At 42.5% G+C, this 12,588-nt stretch overlaps 2 protein-coding genes across 3 annotated transcripts; both read right to left on the bottom strand.

Moving 5' to 3' along the window:
• Nucleotides 1–1,812: 1,812 nt before the first annotated feature.
• LOC129597000 (uncharacterized) lies at nt 1,813–4,964 on the bottom strand. The gene is made up of 6 exons (XM_055494417.1): nt 4,459–4,964; nt 3,735–4,115; nt 3,188–3,403; nt 3,042–3,101; nt 2,674–2,892; nt 1,813–2,202 (listed from the first exon to the last, which is right to left on the bottom strand). The coding sequence occupies exons 1-6, from the start codon at nt 4,736–4,738 to the stop codon at nt 1,943–1,945; spliced, it is 1,416 nt and encodes a 471-aa protein (XP_055350392.1). The 5' UTR covers nt 4,739–4,964; the 3' UTR covers nt 1,813–1,942.
• Nucleotides 4,965–6,590: 1,626 nt separating this feature from the next.
• LOC129597007 (uncharacterized) lies at nt 6,591–10,741 on the bottom strand. Of its 2 annotated transcripts, none has more exons than XM_055494424.1 (6): nt 10,091–10,741; nt 8,901–9,266; nt 8,229–8,429; nt 7,968–8,072; nt 7,732–7,872; nt 6,591–7,090 (listed from the first exon to the last, which is right to left on the bottom strand). In XM_055494424.1, exons 1-6 carry the CDS (start codon nt 10,353–10,355, stop codon nt 6,819–6,821), a joined length of 1,350 nt encoding a protein of 449 aa, XP_055350399.1. In that variant the 5' UTR covers nt 10,356–10,741; the 3' UTR covers nt 6,591–6,818. The 2 variants fall into 2 exon arrangements, with proteins under 2 accessions (XP_055350399.1, XP_055350401.1); XM_055494426.1 differs by having other exon boundaries at nt 8,247–8,429.
• Between the last annotated feature and the right edge of the window lie 1,847 nt (nt 10,742–12,588).

The following is a 12,588-nucleotide window of genomic DNA, read 5'->3' as shown; positions in this document are numbered from 1 at the left end:
TCTACTGATCATTCTCATAAATATATCGAAGAACCAGGTTTGATGCATTACAATCGCCGTACTGCATTTGGCCTCTTTACTCGATAACTTTATCATTACTACACAGTACTACAGTGTGCTGACTAGAAAATAATTCTAAAATTTAGTATTCTACTGTTACGCTGGTATTGTGCAGCCATATAACTGGACTACGAGTATGCAATTTTAGCTTTGAAGACCGGGCGTATGTATGATATATCCAGAACATACTGACAACGTCCAGGATGCTCGGGATATATCACACATCGACTTGAACAGAAAGAAAGCGCCATGTGCGCAAATTCCCATTTTCGATAAACTTCTGCTGCTTCAGCAAATTCGTGTTGCTAAATTGCTCAGTCCGAGAAGACGCAAACAAGTACGTACACTCAGTACGGATACCTACCGATCGATCTGGTAGGCTGGTTGAGTTATTTAAATATAGTTTTTTGCAATGTTAATTTCGAGTATAGCGTGCGTGAGGCATGCTTGCATTTTCATAGGATAAGTACTGACTGTACTGTGCATGATACTGAGCAGGCGTAATTATGTATAGTATGTACAAGCTTGTCCGGTAATTTCTGACGAATCTGTACAGCTATTTACACAGGTTTGCGTGTTACGCCAAACTTCACAGTACGGCGCGCCACTCCACACTGTTTAAACACGTAACTTGCATTTAACTGGCTGGTGGCGTAGTACACGCCATACAGTTGTACGAGGATAATAGTAACTGTCTGGCGGAAGGTGGCTAGAAATGGCCGGTGCAGTAAGCGACAATCTGTCTGCGGAGCGCATGTAGGAAATTTGATAAACGTAGTGAAGTGGCCATCGTTATAAGCGCAAACTTCGCGCTAGCTGCACCTTTACGTAGGAAATTACCGGACAAGCTTGTACAACATACAGATACATACGAGAATATGAGCAGACATGAACGCATATATGATATGTACATGCTAAACAGAACCGTTCGGAGACGAATTTTGCAAAGCCGTGATATACAAGCTTTCTAATCTAATCTGCTCCCCGATTACTTGTTTAACCCCGCAAAAGTTTTGCATTGCTGTATCTGTAGAATATGATGTATCTGTAGAAGCCGATCCGCTGTGCTAGCTGTATTACCGGCACCCATGAACCCAAATACCGAGGCGCTTTGTAGATATTAGTCTACTATTAAATATCCTACATAAAAAAGCGGCAATATTATTAAAATAACGTGAAGCCATCATACGTTCGCGAAGTACTGCAATGCTTAAAAAGAATTGGATCACTTTATAATCGTCACGATGCACCGGTTTTGTTCCGCCAGATGACGCTACTGCTTTGCCGTCACTGTTAAGCCATGAAAAAACGCAGATCTGTAATATAACCCAAACAGAGCTGGAACTGTCCAGAATGTCCAGGGTCTTCTTTTACATCTGCTCGGCTGCAAAGGGCCCTCTGCAGCCGCCAACAGATAGAGCTACACGTCGCGGATTCAACCGTGTTCAATCGAATCGACGGTATCGGATCGACGCGCGCTAGTACGGAAATTCAACTACAGTAACGATTACTTGTTCTGTATGGTAGGTATTCGGGCAGTGGCATACTCTTTGAAATTATTAAACATATTCGATGGATAGATGAATGATTGAAAATTAAAAAGTGTAGGAAAATAGAACAAACTTAAGCAAAAGCTCAGGACACCATTTATTAAAGAAAAGTGCGAATAAAAATGTGATGTGCCGACTGCTTGAAGAAGTTTTTTTAGATTTTTGTCTCACCGCATTAGATCGCATTTATATTTATCTGGCCTGGCACACAAAATGCACAACAAACTAACATAAAATGCGTCAACGGAAGAAATGTTTGCTATACAACTTTGTTAAATTGAATGTGCAGGCAACAGCACAGTGTACAGATATACAGCAACATGCAGCCATATTTATAAATGCTTGCGTTTGCGCTTAGATGGTGGACAGGGGCAGTTGCCGGAGCAGGCCGGGCACTCGGGCGGGAACCTGGTGTGACGGCGCTGATCCGACGGCACCCAGTCGAATTCGGGGGCGGACTCGGTCTCGTTCCCGCCATCCACCGTAACAGTTTCTTCATCAATGATGCTCGCGTTGGGCAGCGCAATGGACAGCGGTGTACTGTTGATGGTTTCCATTGCCGTGACCGATAAGTCTTCGGCGTCTGCGACGTCTGTATTTATAGAACAAAACGAACAACGGAAGCCACATGTAGAAAACCACAAAAAGACCTATTAGTATTAATTTTCTATTTTAACTGGACTTCATGCAGGACGTCTAACCATGCAACGGCGATGCCATGTTCTGATACGATCTTAATAAATTAACCTAAATCCTATTATAAACAATCTCGTGAACACGAGCGCAGCTTAACAAATCCACTAAAGTTATCACGGTCGAACTGTTGTTCTCTGTTTAAGCAACTTTGTGTATGTGAGCCAACAGAATTCGACCAATCGGGCCAAAGTTGCAAGCCGAGCAACAAAAATTATGTATTAAAAATTATCCGACAAAATATATTCACTTATTTATTACATACTTATGAAAATAACTTCGTTTATTGATCGAATTTGATCGTACATATTCTACTCTTGTTAGTATGTGGACGATTACAGATAAATATTCCATAGCAGGTATTGCTAACCTCTCGTGTGAGCAGCGCTGACCGCATCCATTTTCCATAGCGAAGGGTTTACAAATGCTGCCGACTGCTTGAAGCCCGTAGACAGTGCTCTAGTTGTCGGCGTTATGGCTTCGTTGTCCATTGCCGCGCTGACCGACGGAGAAGGCGAGGGGATGGATGTGGACAGCGGTGTCCCGGAGTGGAAGATCTCCGTATACGTGGCGGATGGACGTGGGACATCTGTGAAGATGAAAATTAATATGACTTTTTATAATGTGGAATAAACATCACAAGCAGATAGTCGTAAATAATATCATTACGGCAAAGTGCTGACTACCATCGTTGCACTTCTGCTCTCACTGTTCTGAATTACACATAAGTCAATTCACCTGAAGGAACAGACTGAAACGCGATGCTTTGAGCGGATGTATTTGTAGAAATCTTGCTGGCTGCATGATAAGAAGCCCGGTTCAGTCACAGCCATTAAAAAGAAGCATTCAAATACAAGCCAGCGATCAGAGCATTTTGGATTTACCTTTCCCCTGAGCGTCGTAGCTAGCAGTGTTAGTTTCCTGCAGCACGCCATTCGCGGGAGCCGTACTGAACCATTGCGTATGCAGCAAAACGGCGGGCAGCGTGACAACACCAGCCGACGACATGGGCGGATCCATTTCTGTGTGTTTGACTGGCGGAAAAGATTTTGTCGCGTCACTGGTCACTTGTTGCGCAGCATCTAAGGTTGCAACCTCTTCTGCCAAAAATCAGATGCACTGCGCACTTAAAGCAGTTAGTAAAACGAGTATTTTGCAAAATTTACCAGACATATACCAGGACAGAAATCCTGGATATTATACAAAATGTTGATATGTAACTAAGTGATTACGTTTTACCTTTGAGAAAATCAAAGATATTTTGTACCCAAAGCAAATAATTTCCTTGAATTCATTTAACGGCAAAGCTGCACGCTGGGTAATTACTTCATTTAGTAAATTTAGTAAATTATTTTACAGAAATAATTTAAACAATATATGTCTTGACACAATCATATAATACATGTTTAATTAAATATGGATTTTGCTCACTCTTGGACGCCACATGGAGGCGGTAGGCTGGTCCAACGCGCAGCGAGCACCAGTTGTTACAGTTTTCGATGTACACACAGGCGTATAAGCCCGCATGGGCCGTTGTAAACGACTTGATCCACACTTGTTCATCCGGCGCGCTATGATCCAGTTCAACGGGCGCGCCGCATTGCTGGTCTGGATAGATCCCCCCCCATTTATGACAAAATTGGCGCGCGTCCTTAGTCCAGTAGTAGAGACCGGTAGCGTGATCTTGGAAGCCGGGGAAATATGCGCGCCTGATGTGGATGCCCCGTGGGACGCTTTCTAGCGGATAACAGTCTAATTCCACAGGATGGCCTTCTTCTACATAGAGGGCATGTTGGAACGATGGCGAGCGATCTACGTATTGCAAAAAATTTAGAACGACGAAGCAATGTGATGCGAAGTAAAAGGCATGAATCAATATGATTATTACTGTAATCAGTCGGATGGGCATTGGGCAGTGGGACCACGGTTACTTTAAAACCCAACCGCTGATGCTCAAAATTTGCTTAAATAAACTGTCTAAATAGCGCGCAACTGATGCGACTAAGTTTTTCCTCGTAAAAAAAATATTCTGCACAAAAATACGAGTACACATACCAATAACCAATCGACGTGCACAGTGAATAAGTAGGCACTGTGGCTCCACTGCATCAGCTGACATTGTAAAAATATTATATGATTATTAGCCGTGACCTACCATCGGTTAATGTGTTGATCAAGCACAGTAGGTGGTCTGGATCGCGAGCGCTCCTCGATAAGTAATGTTCTCTCGCAAGGTGTCCGCTGAATCTGTGAAATGCAGGCGGAGTCCGCGGTGGCACATAATGCTGTCTCTCACAGTGCAGAATCCGGCTTTTATAGGGCTCTTCTTCCCACGAAGGAATACAGGGCGTTCGGGGACAGCCGCGGGTCACCGTAGGACAGTTCACGACGACGGCCAGAATGGTTTGCAGCGGCAGCTTCCACCCGGGCGCCATTACTGACGATGCTGTCTTTTTAACTCAATTACCGGCGCGGCAAGAAATGACACGTAAGTAAAAATGCAATACAGAAATATACGGTCTACACAACAGGAATTCACAGTGAAAGCTGTATGATACAAATCCGTTAATCATTAATAATCACAATTCTTGGACGAAAAAGACTTTGACCATACAGTGTTACACGAGAACCGAACTCGCTGTCAAGCCATCGCCGTGCCGTATGTAAAGAATGGAATGTAGCGAGGAGTGGGTGAATGCTGGGAACGACGGTTTATATTCTTGTTAGCTCGGAAATGCTTAGTGCCAAATGTACACATGTACATGTATTTAAATTTTAAACGCACCTTAGCATTATACGATGGACGGTTGTACGGAAGCACCCCTGACTTTTCTCGACCCGGCATTGGCTGTGGCAGAAGCAGTAAGAGCTTCCTGTAAAATGCTTACAACATTCTTGTGTTAGGAGTGCATCCGCTGAACGGCTCAATCGAACTGGTAGTTCTGGCACAAATCTGAAAGTGCGTTCAATCGCGGCTGAGTGCCATCCACGCTCCGGCTAGAACGATGCTTTCGAATCGCATACGAGACTCTCGTCCAGTTTCAGTCTATTGTTCGGGTTCGAAAAGCGAATTCCGATCCGTCTCCATGCCAGCAGCTAATTGCTGTCTTTTCACGCGTGATACGTATACACAATACACATTACACAGTACACTGTAGAGCAAACAAATTTGCACGTAAACTTTACACTTTAATCTGACGCTTGATGAAGTTGGACCTGAACTAAAGCCTCGTATTACTGGTCTTAATAAAAATTGCTTCGTATTATTTGTCTTAAGATTCATTCAAGATTTATTGGTTGCATGTTTGTTTCCTGGACGTTTTGCCTCGCTCTTCTTTAATAAATTTTCGCCGGTTAACGTGCAGTCCGCATCAGCTATTCGGTTGCGCCATGAGACTTTCTTCCTAACCGGTTTTGCAGATGTACAGTAAACTCAGTGAGATTTAACAACTGCGAAAATTGAACAACTGCGAATATTAAACGCCCGTATACGTACAGGAACTGGCGCGTCTCGTAGACTATAACACAGGGGGCCACCGCGAATATTGAACATCTGTATAAAGTGAACATTGAACGCTATTCTGGGAACCGTACTAATAAAATGACTATGAACATAGGCCTAAAATCCGGCTCCGAGATGTGAGAAAGACGGCAGTGAGAGAATAACTTTTCGCAACACCGTTTTATATGCGCACTGTGCACTTGTTTTTACACAACTTATAGTCTGTTTTCTATGCAGCTTTATACTGTGTTTTCGTTGATCTACAAAGTTTCGTATCAAAATGGCGTCAAAAATGTCAAGAGCCCTTGAAAAGACTATCCAGAAGTAAGAGGCGACCCCCGCTAGATATCCCCGGGGATCCATCTTGCTGCCCCTGGAGCACCCCAAGTTGCCCCCCAGGGGCAGCTACTGCGAATATTGAACACTCTCCTACACTGAACGGTTTTGAAGGAACCGTAGGTGATCAAAGCACGCAGATTTTACTGTACTAGTATTGCACTCCACTGTACAGCGACGAAGGGTTATCTGTCAGGCCTACTCTGAGCAGGCAATCGTATGAGGTGCGCTGCAAACTGGCAACCGAAAAAATGCTGCATCAACGTTTTCATCCGGATAGTCATGTTGAACGTGTGATGACACTGCTGTACTGGCTACTCGAAAGGAAAATGTTATAAATGCTCGAAAGGCCAATTAGATACAGACACAACCGATTAATTCATAGGTAAGAGGGCAGTTTTTTATTGGTTGATTACCAAGAATTAAACCTGTTGCAATATCGAACGGAAGTAAATCTGGCTATGAGCCTTAGACAATTAATTAAGCCAAATGGCTACGCGACTAATAAATTATAGCCGGTGCGGTTGTATAAAAATCGTTCATAAATATTTTACCTAGCACGCAAAGGTCAGAATAATTAAACAATACAACAACGCGGCAATTTCAGGCACATATGCTGATTGGATATCAGCGTACCATGGAAAAAGCTAAACCATATCAATAAATTTTATTATTATTTACAAATGTTTGCGCTTGCGCTTGAAGAGGGGACAGGGACAGTTGCCGGTGCAGGGCGGGCATTCGGGCGGGAAGCTGCTGGCGCGGCGCTGATCTCCCGGCGCATGATCGTAATCAGCGTCGTACTCCGTATCATTCACGTCCGCGGTCGACACCTTTTCTTCCTCCACGACTTGCGTGCTTGAATCGGGCGGCGGCGCGGTGTACGGCGGTAAACCGTTTGTGTTAGCTTCCGCTTCAGCCAGCGATGTGCTTTCGGCGTAAGCGACGTCTGCACAAAACAATCAGAAAATCCGTTTAAAAAATATCTTGTAAGATCTGAACCTCAAATTAATTACGTCAAATACCTACAGCTGTAAGTTACCAGATAAGTATTAAATAAATAAGTAATTTACTGATATTTAATCAAAATTATAATTACAATAAATAATTCTCATGACTTACGTAACTGCACATTATAATAGCGATACCACATAAATACGATAATGATACCATGGTTATAAATTTAATACTAAATATTATTAATAACACTAATCAGTTCAGGTACTACGATTAATAAATTGATAATATTTGAATTATGAAAACCAGTTTGTGATGATTGTCGTATGGCGCGGAAGGGGACACTATACTGCGATTTGACATCAGGTTTTCCACTGAATCACTGAAATTGTCAGGGTCGCACTTATGTTCTCTGTGTAAGCGCAGTTTTTTATTCATTCATAAGAATTCGATCAGTTAGCCAAGCATGGTGGCATGCTATCACAAAAAAACTAGTAAAAATGACAAAAACAAATAATCTTCCTTTTAACAAATATTTATAGCGTAATAATGTGTATTTAATTGGAGTAATATTTTATTATTAAAATTACTTCATCGATTGCTGAGAAATTTAAGATAACCGGCAATGCTTACCTGTCGTGTGAGCAATGCTGACCGCTTCCATTTCCCATGGCGAACTATTTGTGGGAAGTGCACTCAAGCCCGTAACTAGTACTGCAGGCGTCGGTGTCGTTCGTCTGTTGACCACTGCCGCGCTGGACGGGGATAGTTCCACTATAAAAGGCAATACGTTAAGCTAATCGCTTGAATGTTTTTGCAGCGCGCATCCTTATCAACCATAAGAACCATGTAAATTAGTAAGGACTTACGAATTTCGTCAGTGACATCCGAGTAATCGTTTTCGTCAAGCTCAGCGAATATTTCCGACGAGGCGTTTGACAACGCCGCAGACGAGATCATTGCACTGGCTTTTGCTACATTGGTAAAAAAACAAAGTACAGTTAAATCATAATCTTGATATAAGCCAAAGGCAATTTCGGTGCTCTGAGCGATCAGACTGCTAACCGCTTTTCGGAAAGAAGTCCCATACAGGACGCATAATTCACGAGAAAACCAAGCGACACGCTCACCTGTCGTTTGATCGTTACCTTGCAGTCCCTCCGGGGCGGCATTCGTCAGAACAGTAGCGAACCACTGGGTGGGCAGTAAAGCGGTCGGCGGCGTGATGACGTTAGCCGACGACACAGACGGAACTTCTGCGTGACTGGGCGGCGGGATGGATTCTGGCGCGGCAATGATGGCAGGGGCCGGAATGTCTGGCACTGTTACCTCTGTTAATAAACGACTCATCATGGCATAGGGCACTGAGAATGCTGATCAAGTAGGTATCACAACAATGGCTGCCATCCAGAAAAAATTGAAGACCGTTAATTTTCGATAACAGAAGATTTCATTTAACAGATTGCCAGTAAAGCAGTTAATGGCGTTTTGCTGCCGACATATTTGTAATTAGATTTGTTTATAAAGTGATAATATAAAGCATTCAAATACGTGTTCATCGATATTTTCTTAAATTTTTATGATACTAATATTTAAATCAAAATTTGATATGCACATGCATTTCGTTTTAAACAATAATTTCAGTAATACAATACTAATTCAGTAATATATTTTTATCATTTCAGTAATATTTCAGTAATATTTGTATTACTTTTGTACTTTAAAGGTTAGTAATAACTGATAAAAGTAACTTAAGTAAGTATTAATTTCGAATTTAGATTTACTGACCGGTTTATACTTACTCGTGCGCGCATCACGGAGGAGGTAGGCTTGTCCAACCCTCAGCAAATTGCCACTGCTACCTTTGTGGAGAAAGGCACAAGCGTAAACCCCCGCGTCCGCTGTCGTGAAGGACTTGATCCACAGTTCACCCTCCGGCGAGCTGTGCTCAGCGGCACCGTGACACTTATAACTCCGATCGGCCCACCCCCATCTTTCGCAAAAATGTCGCCCGTCTTTCGTCCAGTAGTACAGACCTTTTGGGCCAAGGCTATAGTAGTCGGAGTCGATGGGAATGCTCCGTTGGACATTTTCCAACGGGCGGCAGGGCAAGTGCACAGGATCGCCTTCCGCTACATACATTTCCACTTTAGACGAAGGCAAGCGATCTACATGTAGAGATGGGAAAACGATAAAGCAACATATTACAGTAGACTAAGTAGAGCCATATTTCGGTGAAGCCGCCATTTTGTCCAAAAACCCTCAACGCAATAAATTTATTGTTTACTTAAAGCGTTTACTATTTTATTGATAGTATAAGTAAACTTATAGAGGTACATCACTGCTGATAATTTTACGAGTACATTTTCATTTTGCTGATAAGTTTTATCCATAGTACTCGTACACCTGAGCGTGGTAATAAATTTTAAATTTCAAATTTTAAATTTTAAATTAAATTAAATTTAAATTAAAGAGTATTTTTGAATTTTTAAATTAAACAGAAAAGTACTGAGTTTTTTTAACTTTAAGGTAAATAATCACAGGACTTGCTGCTGTCCTTGGCTGGAGTAGAAGGTTGCGGCTGAATATAGGGCTAAGTCCGGCTCGGCACATGAGCGCCATGTATAAACCAAACGTCCCAACACACCTTTCCTGTACTTCTCTAGCCATCCGTCTGGAGTTTTCCATTATGGCTGCTCATAGTGTATACACTCTACAACCTACACTTATAAAATGCAGCCGTGTGGGCAACGCTAAGCATAATCCATTGAAATGATTGGAGCAGCACAGAGAAAATTGTGTTCTGCCTTCACCATATTTACTATCCGACACTGTTTTAAAGTTTACCCCACCATTATTTTTATAAGTACAGAATAAAAGAATACTAGGAAATACATCGGCCGCGGTAGCGTTCGTCTTGGACAGTCAATGAAAAGCGTTAGCATAATGTGGCAGCCCTGCTACCTGTAGCGTCTGTATGACATGAGCCTACCATCGGTCAAGGCGTTGACCAAGCACAGCAGTTGAACGGGGTAGCGCGGGCTTTTCTTCCAGAATGTGAGCATGTATTGGTTGTAATAATTCGGCGCCGGTCGTTGCTCCACATAGTGCCACATTAAACACTCGTTGATCCGGTCCTTATAGGGCTCCATTTCCCAGGGCGGTGTGGGTTTCTGCACTGGGCAAGAGTGGGCCCGGGGACATCCCAAGATCACGGTCAGACAGACCAGCAGCGCCGTCCACTTCTGCTGTACCATGGCCGATGATGTGCAGTTATTTCCAACTGGTACTCTATCTCCCCATCAATAAAATAATCAAGCTCTTAAAGTTAACACCGTTGGAAACTATATTTATTATTACTATGCAGGCTTTCGGCACCAAAAATCAGACTGTACTAGACCTTTAATAAGTATCACAATGCTAGTACAAAACTGAGTACCAAAGCAGAATATAATTTATGCTTCGATGCTATCAGAATATTTGTGAGGATGGCAGAATATTTGTGAGGATGGCAGCGTGAAAGACCTTTTGAATCATGCAAAAAGGAAATCAATCGAACTCCACTGTTGTAGCGATCGCCGTGTCGTGTGTGAAAAAGCGAAATGTGGCAGGACGTGAGTCGAACGCTGGTAACCAGCACCAAGCTATTTAAATACATAGTTTCAATTGGCAGTTTGGCATGGGAAAGCGCAGTGCGGATGAGCCTGCACCCGTACATGACACTCCCAACAATACAGCATCGAAATGCACCTTGAAAGACGTCCGTACAGGTGCATCAACACCGGTATCACGTACGACAGTACTGTCGTCAATCTGGCATTGGCTGCAGCCTGCAGCAGAAATGTTCTGTGGAATTGTACAGATACGACATCTTAAAGAACAATTCGGTAGAATAAATAAGGCTTTAACCGAGTTGGCCACGTGAGCAGATCGGTGACGATCGTGCCACTCGATTTAATTCTCTTTTCTCGACTGGGATCAGTGTCTTTTTTGAGTGGGATAAGTCTCTCGATGGTTCTGATACAGCCTTTTTACCATGATTACAGAAAATGCATATATTTCAAACACATGTACTGGAACCATGGCAAAAAGGCTGTGCCTAATGATCTTTGGTCTTGAGTAGTCAATTAATTTTTGTTTTGCATGTTCGTTAAACAGTGCATACGAAACCTTTTTGAACTGCATACTAACAATAAGTAGCCAAAAACTATAACTTTTTAAAACTTCCTAAACTCGGAAAAGATTTCTGCTGAGCACTGCGCTTCGGTCTTACAATGCATCCACTGGCGCATTTTCCTAGTTTCGAGACATGTTTTGAATATATCCGCAGTAGAATTACTTCGTATCATGCATGATATAACAGTGCGGAGGCGACTGTTTGTATTGAGTCTTCCACTCTACTCGTAGCTATTCTACTCTACCTCTATTAAAAGCAAGGAAACCGGGATAACTAAAATTGCAACGCTGCATCGCTAATATTTGAAACGATCCACTTTGCCAAATTGTGTGGATGCCGAGAACACGCACGCAGCGCGCGTGGTACTGGTACATACAGTACTCTCACAAAATGCGTAATTCAACGTCCTACAATGTACATAGTACGTCGCGACTTTTTTAAACTGTAATTATCGAGGTAAGTGTACACTGAAAATGATTACTGTAGTTTAATTACAGTACAAAAACTTATCGAAGTTTTATTACTGAAGAAAAGAATACAATGAAACCTGTTTTTACATACACCGGTAAATACGTACACCTGGAAATTATATACGCGGAAAGTTTAACCGGCGCGTCCCATAGACTGTAATATAGCTCTGTGTATACTGGTACTGGAACGACCGTTTATACCAGTACTCTCTTTAGTCTGGCAATGCGTAGACTGCCACATGTACAGATCTGTACACGACTCATCTAACAAGAGTCTATGACGTACAATTTAAATTCTACTGTAAAAAGGCCTTAACACTGTACGATTGACGGTTGTACGGAAGTACACCTGTACGACAATACTTTTTTCGATCATTGCATTGGCTGTGGCAGAACCAAAAGTAGCATTCCCGTAAAACATTTCTGTGTTAGAGACTTTATAGAGTGCATCCGCTGAACAGCTCAGTCGAACTGGCTATTTTGACATCGTATCTTAAAATGCGTTCGATCGCTGCTCAGTGCCATCCAGGCACCGGCCAGCACGAGCATGGCAAAATATATATATAGACTATAGTGTAGTGTTATGCTTTGGCACGAGGCTTTCACATCGCATACAAGCCTCGTATCCAGCGCCAGTTTATTGTTCTTGTTCGAAACTCGAATTCCGTTCCTTCCCAATGCCACCAGATAAATGTTGTCCTCTCACAACGCAAACGTATACATAATTCATGATTTAATACATCGTAGAAGAAATAGATTTGTACGTATACTTATCTGATATTTTAAACCCTGTGCATCAAGCAATAAAACAACAAAATAATAGCAACGGCCTTCCGCAAATCT

This window comes from Paramacrobiotus metropolitanus, unplaced genomic scaffold, assembly GCF_019649055.1.
Source record: "Paramacrobiotus metropolitanus isolate TYO unplaced genomic scaffold, Prichtersi_v1.0 Parri_scaffold0000099, whole genome shotgun sequence".
NCBI lineage: Eukaryota > Metazoa > Tardigrada > Eutardigrada > Parachela > Macrobiotidae > Paramacrobiotus > Paramacrobiotus metropolitanus.
This window is presented reverse-complemented; position numbering and strand designations above follow the sequence as displayed.

What these genes read in the sequence shown, in the direction of transcription:
- LOC129597000 (XM_055494417.1), bottom strand. Translation starts at nt 4,738, where the DNA reads ATGGCGCCCGGGTGGAAGCTGCCGCTGCAAACCATTCTGGCCGTCGTC. An exon ending in GATCAACACATTAACCGATG is followed by an intron (nt 4,116 to 4,458) that starts GTAGGTCACGGC and finishes TGCAATACGTAG; the next exon opens with ATCGCTCGCCATCGTTCCAA. An exon ending in CTACGACGCTCAGGGGAAAG is followed by an intron (nt 3,102 to 3,187) that starts GTAAATCCAAAA and finishes CTTATCATGCAG; the next exon opens with CCAGCAAGATTTCTACAAAT.
- LOC129597007 (XM_055494424.1), bottom strand. Translation starts at nt 10,355, where the DNA reads ATGGTACAGCAGAAGTGGACGGCGCTGCTGGTCTGTCTGACCGTGATC. An exon ending in GGTCAACGCCTTGACCGATG is followed by an intron (nt 9,267 to 10,090) that starts GTAGGCTCATGT and finishes CTCTACATGTAG; the next exon opens with ATCGCTTGCCTTCGTCTAAA. An exon ending in GGATGTCACTGACGAAATTC is followed by an intron (nt 7,873 to 7,967) that starts GTAAGTCCTTAC and finishes TGCCTTTTATAG; the next exon opens with TGGAACTATCCCCGTCCAGC.